The following is a 19,583-nucleotide window of genomic DNA, read 5'->3' on the forward strand; positions in this document are numbered from 1 at the left end:
TAAGCTTTTTCATTTTCTTTTCTTTTTAAAAAGAAAAAGATAGTACAAAATACTGGGTAATAATAACAGGGTACTGAACATTCTAAAGACAAACAGTACCGTGTATAGAATATACATTTATGATACTGAAGTTACACAAACACCTTAACATGCTGGACATTACAAATGTAACTGAATACAAATATATTATTCAGACTGAACACGTAATGTGTTATAAATAGAAACAAATACAGATACTTAGAGGAGGTGCACTATTCATTTTCTTTATAGAATACAGATAGAGATATGAATATTTGGAGCACCAAACAAATGCAGAAACAGATAGTGGCATTGTGTCATACCTCAACTGGACATTCTTTAGAAAAAGCAAGAAAATATCAAACTATGGTCATGTGGCTTGATAACTATTGCTATCCTTTTCCAAACACCTCTTAAGCTGGCATACCAATAACCAAAAATCTCTTATGTTAGAATAGCAATGATTAAAAAGACATGAGTCGAATGAACTGTTTACAGAATGATGACTTGTTGACACCTCTAATGTATGCATATAAGAGTGTGTATGTGTAAGCAAGAGTTTGTGAGAGATTGTGCTAGTGGGAAGGAAACTGAGTGTCCTCAACGTGACAAGTCCAGTGCCTGTGGCTCGCTTAAAGAGGAAACCATCTGACAGATCACTGAGCTGCAGAAGGCGAGAGGCCCAACCTCAATACCTCTAGTGATAGACAGACAGAGAAGGAGAGAGAGAGAGAGAGAGAGAGAGAGATGGGTGGGCAGGTGGGGGGATGTGTATGGGAGAGAAAATATGGTCTTTGTTCCTTGCTGTAACTAAATCATCATATTATCAGACATAATGTATTTGTGCAACAAGCCCTTTTTGTATAAATGCTTTATTTATAAAATTAAATGAAATTTATGGAATTTCCAGTTCTTTTTTTAACTGTACATGTAATATATGTAGACAGATACACAAATTTATGTAACTGGTATCGCTGCTAATAAATGCATAGAAAAGCTATTTGATAAGGTGTTTTCTAAGCAAACAGCATGACTTTACTATTCAAACAACTACACAACACCTACATAAGCTTTTCTATAATGAATTTAAACTTTATTTGTGAACTTAAAAATTTATAAAGGCTTACTACAACAGAAGAAGCTGTCATAAAAACTACCTAAATCGAAAATTGGCACAATAGCACAGCTTCTGTTGACGCAGAGAGACATAGCCTGCTAAACTGGAAAAATGAATAAACATGAGCACTTCTAACGATGCTGGTAATAACACTGATGTGAAAACCTGCTGTATAACACTGCTACATAGTGAAAGTTTTAGCAATGACAATACTACACCATAAAGCTGCTTTATGCTAATATCTACTGTGATATACAAACAAAACTGAATTAAATTACAGCAGAGTTATGTATGCTTTCTCTGGCTTTTAAAGTGAGTTTCATATTGCTGCTTATAAGATTTTTATGAATCCTTATGGCAATGTTATGACACTATAATGTCAGAGTTATGTATTATTTCTCTGGTCCTAAATTAGCAAGTTTGCTTTTGATGTTTGTCATGTAGTTTCATTACCATTATGTGACTCGGACATACACAGAGTTTACAGAGATACAAAGTCAGCTGTCAAACATTCTAAAGTAACCCAGCCTGGAAAGCGTTATAACATAACCTTATTTCATCTAAAATCTGTAAGTTAACTCAGGTGGTTTATTAAGTTGAAATCATATTTGATAAAAGCAGTTTTTGGGAGCTGACGTGTCAGAATAAGCCTTTAATTTATATTTGTTATGTCAGCTATCAGGAAAAGCTTTTAAGGGTGTCATGTAGCCTTATGAACACTGCCTTTACAAACATATAAGATCAGCCAAGGTCAAATATACAGTATACATGTAGTGCTGAAATGACTATGGTACACTTGTTTTTCTGTCATTATATTTAGTGCTACATAGAACGATGTCCATCTGTATGAACTGCATTGATATGTTTTTCCATTGCAACAATGTTACAAGGCAACGCATAATAGCGAACAATATATTCACAGAGATGTCAAAATCCCCACAGATCCCAGCAGGTACAGGTACAGCACAAATGTGATCTCTTTTAGATGCCCTTTTTTGAGCATTCAAACACTGATATATCATCAAGCTGACCAGTGTATAACAATAATCTGAGATCATCCACAGCTTAACGGAAGGGAGTAGGGACTCTACAAGTGTCCTTTCACAGTCTTTCCTCTACAGCCCATAGTCACGGGCAAGTGCTTCTTCTTTGAGCGATGGAATCGAACAACAGGGGGCTGGCAGTAACGTATCGCCCTGCTGTGCTGAGACTCCCTCTGACTGTGGAACCTGCCGGAATCTGGGGGGGCGAGTAGTCAGGCCTCTTCAGCGGTGGCGTCTATTCCAGCGTAGGTAAAGTTCTCAAACAGAGCCATGTTTACGTAGGCCTGTACGAAAAACATAGAGGAGTTATATGTTGGGTGATGCGATGTACAGATGGATGGAGAGTTAACTGGCACTAGTTGGACTGCATGTATCTATCTACTAGTGTTACCTGGCTACATGTGGCAAAGTTACTAACTTGACTATGCTTTTAGTAGCATGGCAGTAGCTGAGCTATTTTCAAAATACAGCTACAAAGTTACAGAGAATGGTTTCTTCCAGTGATGAAAACAAGCCTATCGAACATCCATGGCCATATATATTCGTGTGTATGAGGGTGAGAGTTTTGCATTGCAAAGGATATACTTTTGTTCGTAACCTGTGCAAACCGGAAATTATAGTCCTGTTGACTTTAAGCTGCATATAAAGCGGGTAGCACATGATCTGTTTTAGTTATTGTTGATAATTACCTAACCTAACTGATTAAGGTGAGATGGTGATCAAGAGTGAAAGCATTAGGTGTTGAGTATTTTCTGTTACATTAAGGTGATAAAGCAATGATTTATCAAAATAGCTAACTGTCTCGATGGAGCATGATAACTGACCTCAGGTATGTCTTAGCCTAGTAGCTAGCATCAACTAGTTTAAAATAACAAGCAATGATGACAAGCTTATTATTCATATTGCCGTAAATGCCACAATGCGGCTATTTAATTCAGTGCTATATGGATTACCATATGCCTTTTAAAATGAATTAGCTTGCTAGATATTGCTGAAACAAATTGAACCAAGAGTAATTTAAGTAATTTAATGAGCCTTTTCTATATCTGTTGCTTTTTTTTTTTTTTTTTTTATGATTTTTGTTTTACAGTTAAGTAATTTTAACTGCTTCTTACGAAGTGCCATTTACAAACAGAAAAGCAAAATCTATGCTATGGCATGTCCCATACAAAACCATGTAATTTTTTATTTTGTCCAGTTAAGTAGCTACAAAATTGTACAAAGTTCTCACAGATAATTATCTTCAGTTTGACAAAGTAGCTTCAGTGTAGTTAGCTACATTTTCTTAGTATCTTGTAGTGTAGCTAGCTACTTTATCAAATAGGCAGTGTGGCTGCAGTTTAGCTGTTTTAGATCATTGTAGCTTGATGAAGTAGAGCTTCCCAAACACTGAAAACTACATTACTGGTTCTTACCTTCCTTGCCTCCTGCATCCTGTTCAGCTGAACAGATATCTGAGAAAATGGCGGCCTTTCGTAAGGTCTGTCCCTCCAACACTGTCTCATCAACTCATACCTGGAAAAAATGTTACATATCACAGCAAGGAATCGCTGGTTGTTTCTCAGTAGTTTCCTTTGCTAATGAATGGTACTGAAAAAAAATCAAATTGGCCTCTAACGCCATTCTTTGTGCAAGAAACAAGAACACTTCAAGAGCTTAAGCCTTACACTTCATCATCACAGTTTCTGGGTTTCTCCATCCTGTAGCCCTGAGGAAGCTTCTCGTAGAGCTCAGCACAGGTCATCCCACAGTAAGGAGTTCCTCCTGTTGTAAAAGAGTATAGTACATTGCTTAGATCATGTATGCCAACAAAACCTATGGTCCAAATGTCATAGGTCACTACCATTTATCAATTATTTTAACTTATACCAAAGCATTTTTGAATATTGAATTTTGATTGGTCAGAAAGTGATCAATTTTCTATAACAGCAGCTCTCACAGTAGTGCAGGCTGCAAGACAAATCACTAGTATATTTTTACTGCACTCGTTCTAATCTGTTATCATTTCTGAAACAACAATAGAGGGGTTTACATGCCAGATAATCTATATCAACAGATTAAAAAAAATAATAAATCTGAAGTCATTGATATGGCGAAGTATTCTGTGAGATGTTTATTTAGCATTTTTGGAAGGAGTCTCGAGTGTCAGCACTTTGTAACAGTTTACAGATACAGCTGTAACTTTAAGTTTTCTGATAAGGGAAAGTCTTCAGGACAGAGGAATTTTTTGCTTTCCGATTTCTCGCTACCAAAAAAAGCTGGGTTTTTTTGTCTTAATAACTTCAAGAGAGAGAACAATAGAGAGGCTTGTGAGGGAAAGATAGCTGTTATATTGTAAGATAAATGTAACTATAAATGGATAAAATGTATAACATTTTGTCCATGACAAATGTCATTCTTTAGTAAATTAAAAATTGTGAAAAATTGTTGGGAAATTCGTGTGGTATACAAATAAAACACTTCTGGATGTACTGTTATTGGAAAATAACAGTCATTAACAGTTCCTTACACTGACTAGTTTTCATTAACTTTTACTTTCTCAAAGTTAGTGTTGCTTTCAAGCTTTGACATGGTATGCTACTTTCTTAGTGTTATTACTAACCTTTAAAGCCTAACATTTACTTTATATTAGTATTGTTCCCTATGCATAATGCATTATTGTTCATATTGCTTTTAGTAATTCATATAGCCATCTTTTCCACTTATGCAAGGGGAAAATAATGGCATTTTATTTGAGACTTTTTTGAGAAATTTATAGCAATATCTGAACTTATGTGTACCTATTTTAATTTGCTTAATGTGGCAGAAAAAGATTTACCATCTATTTATCCAACACCAACACTTGCCTGGTTGGATTGGGGGTGAATACTACATTTTCTGCAAATCATGAAAATTAGGTGTGTTTCTGCCTGTTACTGTGTTTGTGTTTGATTTTGCTGCTGGAGTCTACAGATAGTTTGTGTCTGTTGCTGACTGCATGCTTGAACTTTTTGTGGAGGCTGTAGTGATTATACAAACTCGATTCAAACTTACCTAAACTTACAATCTCCCACAGGAGCACCCCAAAAGACCAACTGAAAGTAACAGAGAAAGGATCAACATCAACAGAGTTCATGTCTTTCATGCACAGACCTGGGAATTTTAATTACTGAAAAGTGTCTTTCTGCTTCTTCTTACTTACAAGACATAGTAAACACTCAAATGCGACTTATTCTGCATCATCCTAGACTAAGATTTTACACTCAAGTGTTTGTTATGCCTTGTGAGAAAAGAATAAAATCATCTAGTACAGTTAGAGCAGGAGCTGTCAACTGGTGGACTGTGGTCCAGATGCTGATGCGTATTTCAGCAGGCTAAACTGAGTACTTGAAAAACTACTGTAACAGAGCTGACAAATGTATGAAGCAAAACTGGCTGTAGTTCTGCTCGGCTTCTATACAAGATCCACTGTTGCAGTTTACCCAGTGCATTTATGTAAATTATTTGGCTGACTGCAGCTCATTGGGAAAAATCTTCACAGACTTTCATAGATTTTGCTTTTAATTTACCTTCTCTGGAGTAGTGAACTGATGGCATGGCTTGTTTTTTGTTTTAAAAAAAAGTCAATGTTGAAAAGAGAATGTGTTTATTCTCTCATTGGCAAATTCAAACCACGTCTCATTTGGTTTAGTCAATCTGAGTAATGTGAAGTTCCACTATGAAACAAAACGTAACCACTTCAAAATGTCTTATTTATTAGCCATAAGCTAATCACGAATACTTAAGGATTTAAAGGTAACTAATGACCCAATTCTGTCATGTTGTCACTTATTTGGACCTTTGTAATGAAAGGTATTTTATGAAACTGGTTAAAATTTCATAAATTTTAGCTGAATACCCCTGATTTTGGAGGTTATATCTGCTGGCAGCCCTGCATGTGTCCTGCAAATGACATTTTTTTGCAACCATTACATTGCCAACTTCAACACATTATGTTCAGAAAACAACCAGTACTTTCTTTGTTTTCCATCTTGTCAGTACAGCAAGTTCCTTAGTGGCTAAAAGTAGGGTTTTAACACAGTCGTTGTGGCCTAGAAGAACTAGCTGCTTTTGAGTTTCCTGCCTTGTTATCAGTTCCTCCCTTCATATTTATCAGTTGCTCAGTGACCAATGGGAGAGGGACACAGACAGGATGATCGCAGAATGATTTGTTGTTTTGCACTGAAACCACAGCATGACGTGACACACTGCTCTCTGTATTAACTGATACAGTGTTCTTAACAGTATACTTAAAATAAAAACTGAGAAAACAGCTAGACCAATTGGAGAATAACATTATAGTATTATAGTGTAATAATATAGTATTCCTTGAAATTTTACTTTCAGTACATTCTTTTTATGGGCTTAACCACAAAAAAATACTCTCAGGGAAAGGGTGTTTTTTAAAAATTAGTTTTAAAAAGTCCTGGAAAGATTAACTCAGGGTAAACTGTTATAAGTACACACATTTGTAAAAGATACTTACACATCACTCTTTGTGGTGTAGACACTGTAATTGAGGGATTCAATAGCCATCCATCGTACAGGAAGTCTCCCCTGAGGGAAGATGAGTTGATTGTGATTATGTTTAGTACTTTAATAATTTTAGTTATTTTTTTAGCTCAGTGTTCTATTTTATGTTTGAAATTATTCAAAACCTAATGTGTGATGTAAACATTTGATCTTTTATGTTGCCCAAGAAGAGAAAGTATGCAAGATTTAAGTTTAATCAGGAGAAAACGATGATGTTTTTTTCCCTGCCGTTCGATTGTGTATGTTATTTTAGATAATATACAGAGCTAACATATAAATCCAGTGCATGTAGGCATGTGTGGTTTATGACAGTGGTTTATGACAGTGTTAACACGCCAGATATGCCAAGATTGCAAACAAGAAAATCATAGCAGGCAGAGAGAGAGAGAGGGAAGGATTTTAACACAAAATCCCTAGAGTATGTTACAGAACATACTCTACAGAACATACTCTACAGCTGTTACAAAATTAATATTAGCATGTCTGGTCTGCAGTCTGCTTCTTATTTTTTAAGATGCATGCCAAGCAACAGTAGGAAATGACCACAATCCTGCCTTATTGTATTCTATTGGCTCACAAGTCCAAGGTTTGCAAATTTGGCAATAAAGTCAGCATAAAATGAAAATAACCACAACCAGAAGCACTTATAGAGTATTTTTCACACTCTCTGTCATTTCCCCTTCACTGAATTACTTTTTTCCTCATCATCAAATTTTATTTGTGTTTGGTCTGACTGGAAATTTTAGTTGAAGTTAAAGCAGAAAAGACTAGTTTGCAAGTGTCTTCTGTATTGCTGTAACAAGCAGTCAAAAATCTAGAAATGCTACAATTAAAGTGTAGCAGTTGGCACCTCTGACAAGTGCTGTTAGCACTATTTAAAATGTGATAAAATGCAAATCTGGTATTCACAGCATACATTAACACTTACTTTGTAGTGGACTTGTCAGTATTTTGGGCTGTTGAGAGGGCATTCCATCTCTCATATTACCACATTTCAGAATTATCTTATTCACTTGCACAATTTAGAAAATTATTTACCATGGTCTTTTTGACATACACCTCTTCTCCACGTGAGAGTCCAAAATCAGCAATTTTTGCCACCAGGTTTTCTCCAACCAGTACATTTCTGGCTGCCAGATCTCTGTGAATAAACTGGCAGCACATAATAAATAAATGTAAAAAAATGGTGTTACTAATTGACAATATTATTTGACAATATTTACACTATTATGAGATCATTACAGATTAGAAAAATTACAGTGTCAGTGCTACAGGGCATTATTACTTTGTAAAAGAGCACTGCAAAACTGTTAATTGCAAAGATTAAAATTCAAAATGTACACTTTCTGTAAAATGTACAGTATATGTACATAGTTATTATTTGCTTACCTGTTTGTCACTAAGGTAATGCATGCCTGTTGCCACATCTGCGGCGAACTGCAGGAGCTGCTGTGAAGTGAGTGTGGAGGCAGTGCCATGTTCTTTAGCAAAAGCTGGATCCGTCTCCAGAACACGACTCTTCCTCAGGAAATCCAGGAGATTCCCATAGGGAGCATACTCAATAGCAATGTATAGATAACCTGCGGAACAAGAGTGGCAAACAAAAACAAGAAAAATAGCAACATGAATGAAAAAAAAGGTCAAAAATGCACAGATTTTGTCCGGAAAAGCTACCTGCTTGTTTTTTTTTTTATTTTTACAGTCACTGAGGCAGATTATAAGATAATATTCTTCTGTCAACAAAATTACATGTCTGTAAAATGCAGAACTGTCCATTAATATTAATCGATTTCTATGCTGGACTTCACTCAATAGCTAGCTGATGTACTGTAATCTTGCATACTATTTAGCAAAAAGACTAAGTCCTTCCTATGCTGAAATACAAAAAAAAGGATCAGAAGAAAGATTTCCTTATTATTTCTATAGTTTCTCCTATGAGATCAGTTTGTAAGAGATCAAATCTCCTATGAGATCAAAACATATATATATATATATATATATATATATATATATATATATATATATATATATATATATGCCAGATACCACAGCACACCTTCAGAGATCTTGTGGGGTCCATGGGGAACCTTCACAACATTAGGCAGGTGGTTTTAATGTTATGGCTGATTGGTGTATATATCTGGCACCAAGACGTTAGCAGCAGATCCTTTGAGTCCTGTAAGTTGTGAGCTATGGCCTCCATGGATCAGACTTGTTTGTCCAGCACATCCCACAGATGCTCAACGGATTGAGATCTGGGGAATTTGGAGGCCAAGTCCTCACACCTTGAACTCTTTGTCATGTTCCTCAAACCATTCCTGAACAATTTTTGCAGTGTGGCAGGGCACATTAACCTGCTGAAAGAGGCCACTGGCATTAGGGAATACTGTTGCCTTGAAGGGGTGTATTTGGTCTACCACAATGTTTAGGTAGGTGGTACATGCCAAAGTAACATCCACATGAATGCCAGGACCCAAGGTTTCCCAGCAGAACATTGCTCAGAGCATCACACTGCCTCTGCCACAAGATGTAAAAAAAAAAAAAAAAAAATGTGATTCTTTAGACCAGGCCACCTTCTTCCATTGCTAAATGGTCCAGTTCTGATGCTCTTATGCCCATTGTAGGCACTTTCAGTGGTGGACAGGGGTCAGCATGGGCATTCTGACCGGTCTGCAGCTACGCAGCCCTACATGCAGCAAGCTGTGCACTGTGTGTTCTGACACGTTTCTATCATAGCCAGCATTAACTTTTTCAGCAATTTGTGCTACAGTGGCTCTTCTGTGGGATTGGACCAGACAGGCTAGCCTTCATTCCCCATGTGCATTAATGAGACTTGGGCACCCATGACCCTGTCACTGGTTCACCATTTGTCTTTCCTTGGACCACTTTTGGTAGGTACTAACCCCTGCATACCAGGAACACCCCACAAGACCTGCCATTTTGGAGATGCTCTGACTCAGTCGTCTAGCCATCACAATTTGGGCCTTGTCAAAGTCGTTCAGATCCTTACGCTTGCCCATTTTTCCCGCTTCCAGCATAACAACTTTGAGAACTGACTGTTCACGTGCTGATGTTATTGACTTCACCTGTCAGTGGTTATAATGTTATGGCTGATAGGTATATATATATGTATATATATATATATATATATATATATATATATATATATATATATATATATATATATATACCTTATTATGCCCACAATGGACTATCGTCATTTGCTCCTTGTAAAGTTGTACAAAATTCGGCAGTGAGAGTTCTGACTAAAACTAAGAATATAGATCATATTAGACCATATTTGGCTATTTTATCAACCTTGCACTGGTTTTCCATTAAATTTTGCATCAACTGCTAATTGTTGTTGATAAAACAATACATAGTTTACCACTCTAATTTTGACATTGTTTAAAGTGACATAGTTTTGTCCTATAATCCTCTTCATTCATTAAGGTCACACAATGCATGTCTGAATGTGGTATCAAAATCAAGTCAAATCAAGAAAAGTCAAAAAGAAATTGTTTTTCAGTGTCCCAAAATTATGGAATTATCTGTCAATGTTCAGAGATTGTAAAAAAAAAAAAAAAAAGAATACAACAGGCTTTTATTGCAATCATTTTGTCTATTGATTTTATATTGTTGATATATTGTATGATATAAAACTCTCTAGTAATTATTTTTAAGTATTACTGTAAAGTATTTCAGCTTTAAAATTCTTCAGTATTTCAGCTGAAGTTGTTCACTTCCACAAAGACATGTGAATCACTTGGCAAGTCAACAAAAACAACTTCATCTTTCCTTTCATATAGTCCTGCCATTGATTGGTAAGACTGAAAGTGAGAGCCTGACAAACTTATCTTCAGCATACATAAACTACTATATCCTTTAATGCCAGCCTTTTAAAGTGCTGGCATTAATTTAGCCTGAATTCTCCAGGTTAACTAGACATAGCCTAATCAGACCTTCAGTAGCTGCTTAGTATACAGTATATGAGCAGCCTGCATGACCAATAGGTGGCACACTCACCTTTGTTTTCACAAGCTCCTAGAAGGTTAATAATGTTGGGATGCTGGCCCAGCTTGCACAGCACCTCCAGTTCCCCAGCAAAGTCCCGGTGGTCATTTTCTGAGGCAAACTCTGCACAAACAAACATATCACTATAAAACAGGTGTGTGAGAACAATGCTGCCACTGTATGTTTATTATGTCTCTATGTATTTTGTAGTGCATGGTAGTTTGAAATGTGAGCTTCACCTTTAAGCATTTTGACTGCAGCACTCATTTTGGTTCCATCCTTTTTGATCATGGCTTTAATGACTTGCCCAAAATTCCCTTCACCAATGACATCCTCAAACTTAATGTCTTCCCATTCCAGAATAGGGTAGGTTAGGGGTTCCGGGTTGGGCTTTGGTCTTCGAGTCAGTGTGAGAGTCCCCGAGTTGAACTGCAGGATGGTCTCTTCTCCCTTTGCGTGTATAAGTGTGTTTGGGTAGGGGTTGGGGTGTAATAGGGTTGAGAAATATTATTAGAGAAACTATTCTAAAATTGAATATAGACACAAATCAGATAGAATGTATAAAAATTGCTAAAATGTCTAAAAGTTGGTCTGAAGTTAGCTTTACAGTTTTAAAGAATTATGTACACTCACAGATCCGGATTGGTAGGTGAAGGTGCGTCTGCGTTTGACAATGGATTTTCGTATGTAGAAGAGGACCAGTAGCGCTAGCAGGATGGTGACACAGGTGATTGCCACTGAGCCAATCACGGCCCAGAGCAGCTGATGCTCCTCCTTCCTAGGCCTTCCAACCCCCTGAGTGGTTGGAATGAATCTGGCAGGGCCTGATGGACACATTATTGTTGAACATCAACTATTGAACATAAAGCAATAACAATAACTAAATAAACATATTAAATGGCTTCCATTTATTTCCTCTAATATCATACCATCTCCTTGGGTTCTGGCTTGCACAAACTTGCTCCACTCCCCGGGCACCTTTGAGAAAGCTCGCACACGAAACTGGTATAAGGTACTGCCATTTAATGCTGTCACATCCTTGGTGGTCTTGTTCCCATCATCAGTGTCCACCCATGGGTGTAGGCTGTCCTGGCCCACTGGCTGGTATTCAATGACGTATTTCACAATGTCTCCATTGGGCTCCTCAGGGGGCTCCCAGCGAACCTGAACTGTGCTGACGGTCAAGGGGTTAGCCTGGACATTCCTTGGGGAAGAGGGACCTTGAATGGGTGAGAAAAAGAGTGCAAGTTAGGCTAGCATGTCAACATTTAGCTCACAATTTGAGTATTCCACTAGAATAGGGCAGACTTTCCACCTTTTTTTGTGGATGTTTTGCGAAATAAAAACATCCTATATTTTCCCCTATTTTGAGTTCAACTTTAATAACAACTATTTCAAGGAAGGATTATGGAGCACAGAGAAGGTGCTCATATCAAGGCCACAAACACAAACTTACAATTCTTCGTAATTCTGCTATAATCCTTTTTCTCTGAAACATGAAACATCCCATATCCTAGTTAGTATAATCATTCTACAAGACATCTAACCCATTAGAGAACATCTATCACTATCCACTATTTATGAGTGCCACAGTGACTAGAAAGGATTGCTTTACCCTGGCTGTTGAGGTGCATGGGATATGGCTTTGAGGCAGGCCCAAGGCTACCACAGCTGATCAGCTTCTAATTGTTTGGTCCATAGAGCTGTGCTAAACAGCCACTGGCCTCATTTGGACCACCTGAGAGGCACTAATTCACTGTGGCGTTCTGCCCCTCCTGAGAGCTGAAATCAATCTCCAGCCTGGCTGTGATCTCTAATGACACAGAATACACAGTCAGAACCCGTCTGCTGCACCTCACAGAACAGCCTAGACTTTGGAACCCATTCAAAATCCACAGCAGACAAACCCTGAAATAATGCTAGCCAACAGAGATCTGACTCACAAAAGGTCAAGACCTTGACTTCAGACCTTGGTTCCTGTTAGTCACAAGCACTGAAATTTCAAGCTCTGCCTTTTAAGGAACTAGAGGGCACCAATAGAAGCTATGGCACTGTCTATTCATACATTACTTTATTATCCTGAGACTTTCCTGTATACTCTTCTCAGCTTATATTTGATTGCTTCCACATGTCTTTGTCATGGTGTCACAAAGAATTCACCTGGACAGTCTGTCTCCATGGTAACTTCTGGACCCAAAGGCCCCTCTCCTCCATCTCCTGGCCGGGTAAGCTGCACCCGAACCTGATATTTAGTCATAGGCTTTAAGTTCATTAGTGTAATAGGCTCCTCACCATACACTGAAAATAAAAGAAAAACAAGAAAAGGCCTTTAGTGTCTTTTAGCATGTGGAGTAACTAGTTGAAATTTTATAAAATTGAGTAACAGAATGATCATTTCCCACCTATAATGGAAGACCAGGGGTGTTCTGACTCCGTGGGCTTATAGAGGATCTTTATAGACAAAATGGGTCCATCTCCTCTGTAGCTCTCCATAGGCTTTACAACTAGCTGTTTGCTGCTCTTCTCAATCAGTTTTGGAGGAGTGGTTGGATAGGGGGGCTCTTGTTAAAGATTTATGAAAATAGGAGTCATTCCATTAGTCAGCAATCTCAGTATTATAAGGTTTTATATGACATTTCCTTCAAAAATGAGTTAACCATATAAACTTCAATGGGGAGAGAGAGAGTATGCCATCCCTCCCACCCAGAGAGCACAGCGAATTTTGCTCTCTTTCTCTGTGTGTGTGTTTATACCATTTATTAGTGAGAGATTATTGAGAGATTACATACTAAAAAATAGACAGATCTTTAAAAAAAACAAACAGTATTAGAGCTTACAGAATAATAATGTTCTACTTGTGTTTGGGCCATGTAGTTAAAAAAATCGACTTCTAAATGCTTCTTACTTTTAATAATGTTCATTTGAAATCATGTTAAAGTGTAAGTTTTGCTGAGCTGTAAATGTAAATCACAGTAATTTACAGTTTTGTAATCAGAGTCTCAAAACTTTGACGTCCTGTACCTTAATATGGCTCTTCGGCCAAATAGTACCAAGGTCATGATTTGTTTGATAACCAGAACCTTATATAAGTGCGCCTCACCTTTAACAGTCAGGTTGAACTTACAGAAGTCTTGGCCACCCTTAGTTGAGACCCGACATTCCCAGAGCCCCCCATGCTCTGCATTCAAGTGTGGAATCTCAAACTGAGCTGTGCTCTTGTTTGAGTCCATTGTGATGTGGGAGGCCTGCTAAACCAAAAAAGAGAAAGTTTTTGGATTCTGTTTAAACAAACATTATACGTAGTATACAAGCTGTAGTATACAATGTCCATATCTTCCTAAATAAGATGGCTAAATCAATTTGCTTTAATATATCACATGAATCAGCATTCATAGTACAACAGGAATGATGCTTTGCTACAAGCCAACATTACTATCAAGGTAATATGTTTTTAACCATAAGAACTGTGCTGTCCAGCTTGCGTAGCTCGAAGCTGGTATGGCTGGGAAGAGGATTGCCTGTGGCAGAGCATAAGATTTTTGGGCTGGATTTCAGGTTCCACTCCAGGTTCCTAGCCATGTCAAGGATTTGTGGAGCATGATCTGAGGGAAAATATTAAAACAGATGTATTGTTACATAAAGAAAGAGTAAATTCCATTGTACAGGTGGAGGTCAATAGGATGAAAACACAGTGAAGGCTAACCTAGTTTCTCACAGTGTTGTCCTCTCCAACCAGTAGGACACTGGCAGCCACTGAAGCGACTACATTTACCCTTGTTTTTACAATTGCAGCTCAGACGACAGTCAGCTCCATACATTCCCTCAGGACAGGCTAAAGAACAAGATCAAGATTAGCAAGAACCATTCACTATCTATTTGTGTCAACATACTGTTCATGAAGTTTCATGTTCGTAACTTTTTATCTGAAATTAAATTTGGTTTAAGTTTATTCTGAGGAAGAGATTTAAAAAAAAAAACTTTTAGAGCTTTAGTAAATAAGCTTTTACCTGAAAGCATTACTTCTTTTCTACTATTATAGATTATTTCTAGTGTTCATTGTTATTGTACATACAGTATATTGAGTAGTGATTATTTCTGAGCTATTTAAATACTGCAACTTTAAGGCTGAGGTTTACTCCACAGGACAACATGTTAGTTTATTTTACCAGTTATAACATGTTAGTTTATTACCATTACTAATGTTTTTGTTTGTTGTACTACTACTCTTCTAGATCTTTTCAGACCAGTCAGCATCTCAAACGGGGTAGGCTTGCCAGTAAGGTTATAGAGTTATAGAGTTGTTTTTGAGAGACTCTCGCAAAAACATTGTCTTACAGAGATCCGATTTCAGCCATATCCCAAAATAATATTTATCATTTTCGTCTTTGTTAGTATCGTTATTATTTCATTTCCCAGTAAGGAAATAGTTTTGTCTTTATCCCAACTTTGGAAAGGAAGTGGTCTTTGAGCTCAGAGTTATCCATTGTATGGCATCTCTGGAGTATTAACAGCTATGACTAAGCCTAATAGTTGCTTTCTGGTAGTCCTGGGATTTGAATTCTCAAGATTTCCAGAACCCAGAACCTCACTCACTGAGTGACTAGTGCTAAAATTCCACCAATAGTGATTACTAAATGTATTAACCTGTCAAACCTACGTTTGTTGCAGTGATGTCCATACCAGCCACTTGCACAGGAGCAGCCATACGGCTCAACAAGGCAGAAGGTCTGACCCTGGCATCCATTTTCCGCCTTACAGGATTCCTGGCAGTTTCTTCCAAACATACCTTCTCGACAAGCTACAAGCCACATCAACACAAAAGGCATTTAATACACTGACCTGTCATACCTGTCAGAGGATGTCTTCCCAATTAATTAGCTGAATAGCTGTAGAGTAAATAACTGATCACTGGCTTATACCCTGAGCAAGTGAGCTGATTTCTGCATCTCTAATACCACAATACCTGTCTCACAGCGTGTCCCCATGAAGCCTGGAGGACAAACGCAGTCTCCATCTTTGTCATGACACACACCACCATTAAGACACTCAGGACATTCCTTGTCACAGGATGTGCCCCATTTGTTCTTTGGACAATCTAGATAAACAAAAATGACAAAATTATGTAAGGAATAACAAACACATGCACAATTTTTGAATGTACATGTACACTTTGGATTAAACACCAAATACTAAGATATGACTACAATACCGCGAACAATTAGATGCATCCAGGCTCCATAGATGGGACTGTCTCCTACGTAGCTTGCACTGTATATCCCTGCATTGCTTGGCTTAACATCATTTATGGTGAGAACTGCTGTCTGATTTTCAACATCTCCCCAGTTGGTCATGTAGTAATAATTGCCTGGAAAACACAGTAATTCATTCATTCTTTCTGTCATTCATTTATTTGTTCATTCATAACCACTTTATCCTGGTCAGGGTGCAGGCTATTGCGGAAAACACTGAGTGTGAGGCAGAAATACTCCCTGGATGTGATCGCAGTCTATTTCAGGGCATCATGTACACACATTCACACACTAATTCAGACCTATGGGCAATTTAATATAGCCAATCCATCTACAAGCATCCTTTTTGGAGGTGGTAGGAAACCACAGAAGGTGTAGTGACCCTTGGTATATATATATATATATATATATATATATATATATATATATATATATATATATATATATATATATATATATATATATGTGTGTGTGTGTGTGTGTGTGTGTTACAACAACAACATATTTTGCACTATTTTTGCAGGGAGTAATTACATATTACACAGCTGAATTCTGGTAATCCTACTGAATATTGAAGAATGTGATATTAAAATTGTAGAATGCATGTGAAGGATAACTTCATGTTGCATCAAGAACTGCAAACATCTGCAATTGTGAATCTCTTACCATTAAATTTCCATGTGACATCTCTTTCCTCCTTGCCCACAACTTCCATTGCCAGATGTACCATATCTCCTTTATTAGTCACAAGAGAAAGCCTCTGTGGTCTGAGGTGACCTTAGAGAAAATAAACAATACGACCATATATAACCTCTTATCTGGCCAGGCTTCCAAAAATACTTACAAACCTGTGAAGACACTTACCGTTATTGTAGTTGCTGATGAGAGTGACAGTGGTCTGGTGATTTGAGCCCTGTTTCAAATGGCAGTAAAAGATGCCCTTGTGCTCCATGCCACTAAAACCAGAAGCCAGCACTTCTCTAGAGTGAGGCTGTTGCACAGTGAAACGAGGCATGTTTGTCATACGCATTATGCTGTTGTCTTTTTTGATGCTAAGTTCTAATCCATCAGTGTTGCGCTCCCCTGTGACGCAGGAGAGGGCAAAGTGCTGCGAAGAACTGCGCCCATTTGATGTCATGGTGAGATCCATGACTGCATCTGGAGAGGATATACACACATTATAGTATATACATATTTACTTCTGAACATCTGTGGACTAAATATCTACTGCAGAAGACAGCTTTTTGGGCCGTTATGTCTTTATTACAAAAAGTTACCCTTATTGTAAAACTTCATTACAGTCACACAAACTTCACGTGTGAATTTTCACATGTAATGGACTTTTCACATGTAGCACGTATGTTCTCATTTTCACGTGAATTTTTTTAAATATGATTTGTTTGTTTTCACATGTAGGGCATATGGTTTTCAGATGTGATGTTCTGACCTGAATGCTGTTTTTCCTCACACTTGATCAGATATTGTTCACATTATGTCACATGTGCACTTTAAGGGTACAACATATGGATATGCACTTTCACTTGCTCTTCACATGAGATGAGTGAAATGTATGTGATTTTTCTGTAAGGGTCTTGAATCCAGACAACAACCTGTCAGGTGACTGTGATCACCCAGCCTAACAACAGATTCTCAACAACATGTCGAAAGTTAGTTTATGGTTGTTGCAGCTTGGCCCTTTCTCCTTCACTGTATTTGGATAGTCCAGTTGGTTAATGATTTTAGTAGATAATCTATAGAACATTTAATTGGAAATGTATATACTAATGACTCTCAGATTATCAAAAAATTAGGTGTGACTTTGCAAGTGTCAGTGAATAAAGTATGTCAGCAGGAAGGGCACAGTTATTTAATTATTTATAAAGACTAGAACAGATTTAATTATAAAAAAATTCCACATGATTACAAATTATCTGAACTCTGTTCACAGTTGTGCTCATCAACATCCTGCTATTCCACCACGTTCCCTGTCTGTATGGCAAGAACAATACCAGGAAACAAGGATGAGCCATAGGCGTCCATGCACAGCAGAGTTTGTGAAGTGAAACATCACCAAAACAATTAGTGAAGTGAAGCATGAATAAATAAATAAATAAATAAATAAATAAATGTAATTAAAACTAACAGAAGTAGTGTGAAATCTTTAAATAGCATATTTATATATATATATAGCATATTTAGAAAATATAGTAAAAATTCTAAAAATATAAAACAATACTGAGACTATTCAAACTAAAACTAAAACTTAAAATTATAAATCAAAATTTAAACAACTATTTAAACTGAACAAATTTAAACTGAGCTAAATTACTAAACTGAATAATACTGAATAATACTGAATCTCCCACCCAGCCCCCCACCCCCCTTAATCACCTTATTCTTAAGGGCACAGTGAGAAAGACTAAAAGATAAGTTATATTTTACTGAACCATGTACAATATGTTTATAAACAATCATATAACACCACTTTTGGTTTAGTAGACTCCAGCTCCAGATAAACAGAAATTCTTAGGCTTATTGTAGAAAGTGTGTTTCTGGTTCATGTTAGAAGCCTTTCAGAGAGAGCTCTGGCAAATTATTACTCTAGCCCAGCCACGTTTTTCACATTATTGCCAATATTCTTGCAATGTTGGCATGACGTAAAACAAGACCATTATAAATAATAACTTTTAATTTTAATATTTACATAGTTAATAATGGTTTAAATTATAAAATGTGTATTGGTTGAAAATTTTGTAGTTTTGATCAACTTACCTGATGTGCCGATGAAACACAAAAGGCAGATGAGGTAAATCATTACTTAAATCCTGCTTTTCTATTTGGAAATCCAAGCAAAATTATCCAAGTGTTTTAGGCATCAGAAATAAACACATTCCAGTGGGGTTTCCCAGTTTCGCAGGTGGCAGTGTACAGTATTACACATTTCCAAAGGGAGTGTGGAACTTGAAGTAAAGGAACTTGAAGTAAAATTTTCTGTCACAAGAACTGTCCTTTCTGATCGAATGTCCACATTTCACACACCAAATCCCGAATCTCTTCTTTCAGCTCACTGACCACTCCACTCTACTCGACTCAGGGTGGGAAAGGAAGGAAAAGGCGGAGAGAGAGAGAGAGAGAGAGAGTGAGGGAGTGAGAGAGAGAGAGAGTGAGGGAGTGTGTGAGACAGAGAGAGAGAGAGAGAGAGAGAGAGAGTGAGGGAGTGAGAGAGAGAGAGAGTGAGGGAGTGTGTGAGACAGAGAGAGAGAGAGAGAGAGAGTGAGGGAGTGAGAGAGAGAGAGAGAGTGAGAGAGAGAGAGAGAGAGAGTGAGGGAGTGAGGGAGTGAGAGAGAGAGTGAGTGAGAGAGAGAGAGAGAGTGAGGGAGTGAGTGGGACAGAGAGAGAGAGAGAGAGAGAAATTAGAAATTGGTAATCAGACATTCAACCGCATTCCAATAACAATAAATATTAGCAAGCAATTATAAACTATAAATGAATTAGCAGGCCAGCATCGAATATTATTTCTTTTGTCACTTCTAGGTGACTGTAAGATGTTTTAAATTAGAGCAGCATGAAGAAAACTGGTTCATGGTTTAA

General features: G+C 37.4%; 1 protein-coding gene across 2 annotated transcripts; it reads right to left on the minus strand.

Moving 5' to 3' along the window:
• Nucleotides 1-1,772: 1,772 nt before the first annotated feature.
• Nucleotides 1,773-19,073, minus strand: tie1 (tyrosine kinase with immunoglobulin-like and EGF-like domains 1). 2 transcript variants are annotated; one of them, XM_026933374.3, is made up of 22 exons: nucleotides 18,765-19,073; nucleotides 16,857-17,150; nucleotides 16,659-16,769; nucleotides 15,953-16,108; nucleotides 15,707-15,838; nucleotides 15,401-15,541; nucleotides 14,447-14,575; nucleotides 14,200-14,345; nucleotides 13,844-13,988; nucleotides 13,146-13,304; nucleotides 12,904-13,041; nucleotides 11,673-11,963; nucleotides 11,377-11,567; nucleotides 10,983-11,193; nucleotides 10,756-10,866; nucleotides 8,119-8,309; nucleotides 7,768-7,881; nucleotides 6,683-6,753; nucleotides 5,212-5,252; nucleotides 3,846-3,942; nucleotides 3,594-3,693; nucleotides 1,773-2,462 (listed from the first exon to the last, which is right to left on the minus strand). In XM_026933374.3, the coding sequence occupies exons 1-22, from the start codon at nucleotides 18,805-18,807 to the stop codon at nucleotides 2,391-2,393; spliced, it is 3,084 nt and encodes a 1,027-aa protein (XP_026789175.3). In that variant the 5' UTR covers nucleotides 18,808-19,073; the 3' UTR covers nucleotides 1,773-2,390. The 2 variants fall into 2 exon arrangements, with proteins under 2 accessions (XP_026789175.3, XP_026789174.3); XM_026933373.3 differs by having other exon boundaries at nucleotides 13,844-13,991.
• Nucleotides 19,074-19,583: the final 510 nt, after the last annotated feature.

Source organism: Pangasianodon hypophthalmus, chromosome 2 (genome assembly GCF_027358585.1).
Source record: "Pangasianodon hypophthalmus isolate fPanHyp1 chromosome 2, fPanHyp1.pri, whole genome shotgun sequence".
In the NCBI taxonomy this organism is placed as follows: Eukaryota; Metazoa; Chordata; class Actinopteri; order Siluriformes; family Pangasiidae; genus Pangasianodon; species Pangasianodon hypophthalmus.

What these genes read in the sequence shown, in the direction of transcription:
- tie1 (XM_026933373.3), bottom strand. Translation starts at nt 18,807, where the DNA reads ATGATTTACCTCATCTGCCTTTTGTGTTTCATCGGCACATCAG. An exon ending in CATCAGCAACTACAATAACG is followed by an intron (nt 16,770 to 16,856) that starts GTAAGTGTCTTC and finishes ATTTTCTCTAAG; the next exon opens with GTCACCTCAGACCACAGAGG. An exon ending in TCACCTACCAATCCGGATCT is followed by an intron (nt 11,194 to 11,376) that starts GTGAGTGTACAT and finishes ATACACGCAAAG; the next exon opens with GGAGAAGAGACCATCCTGCA.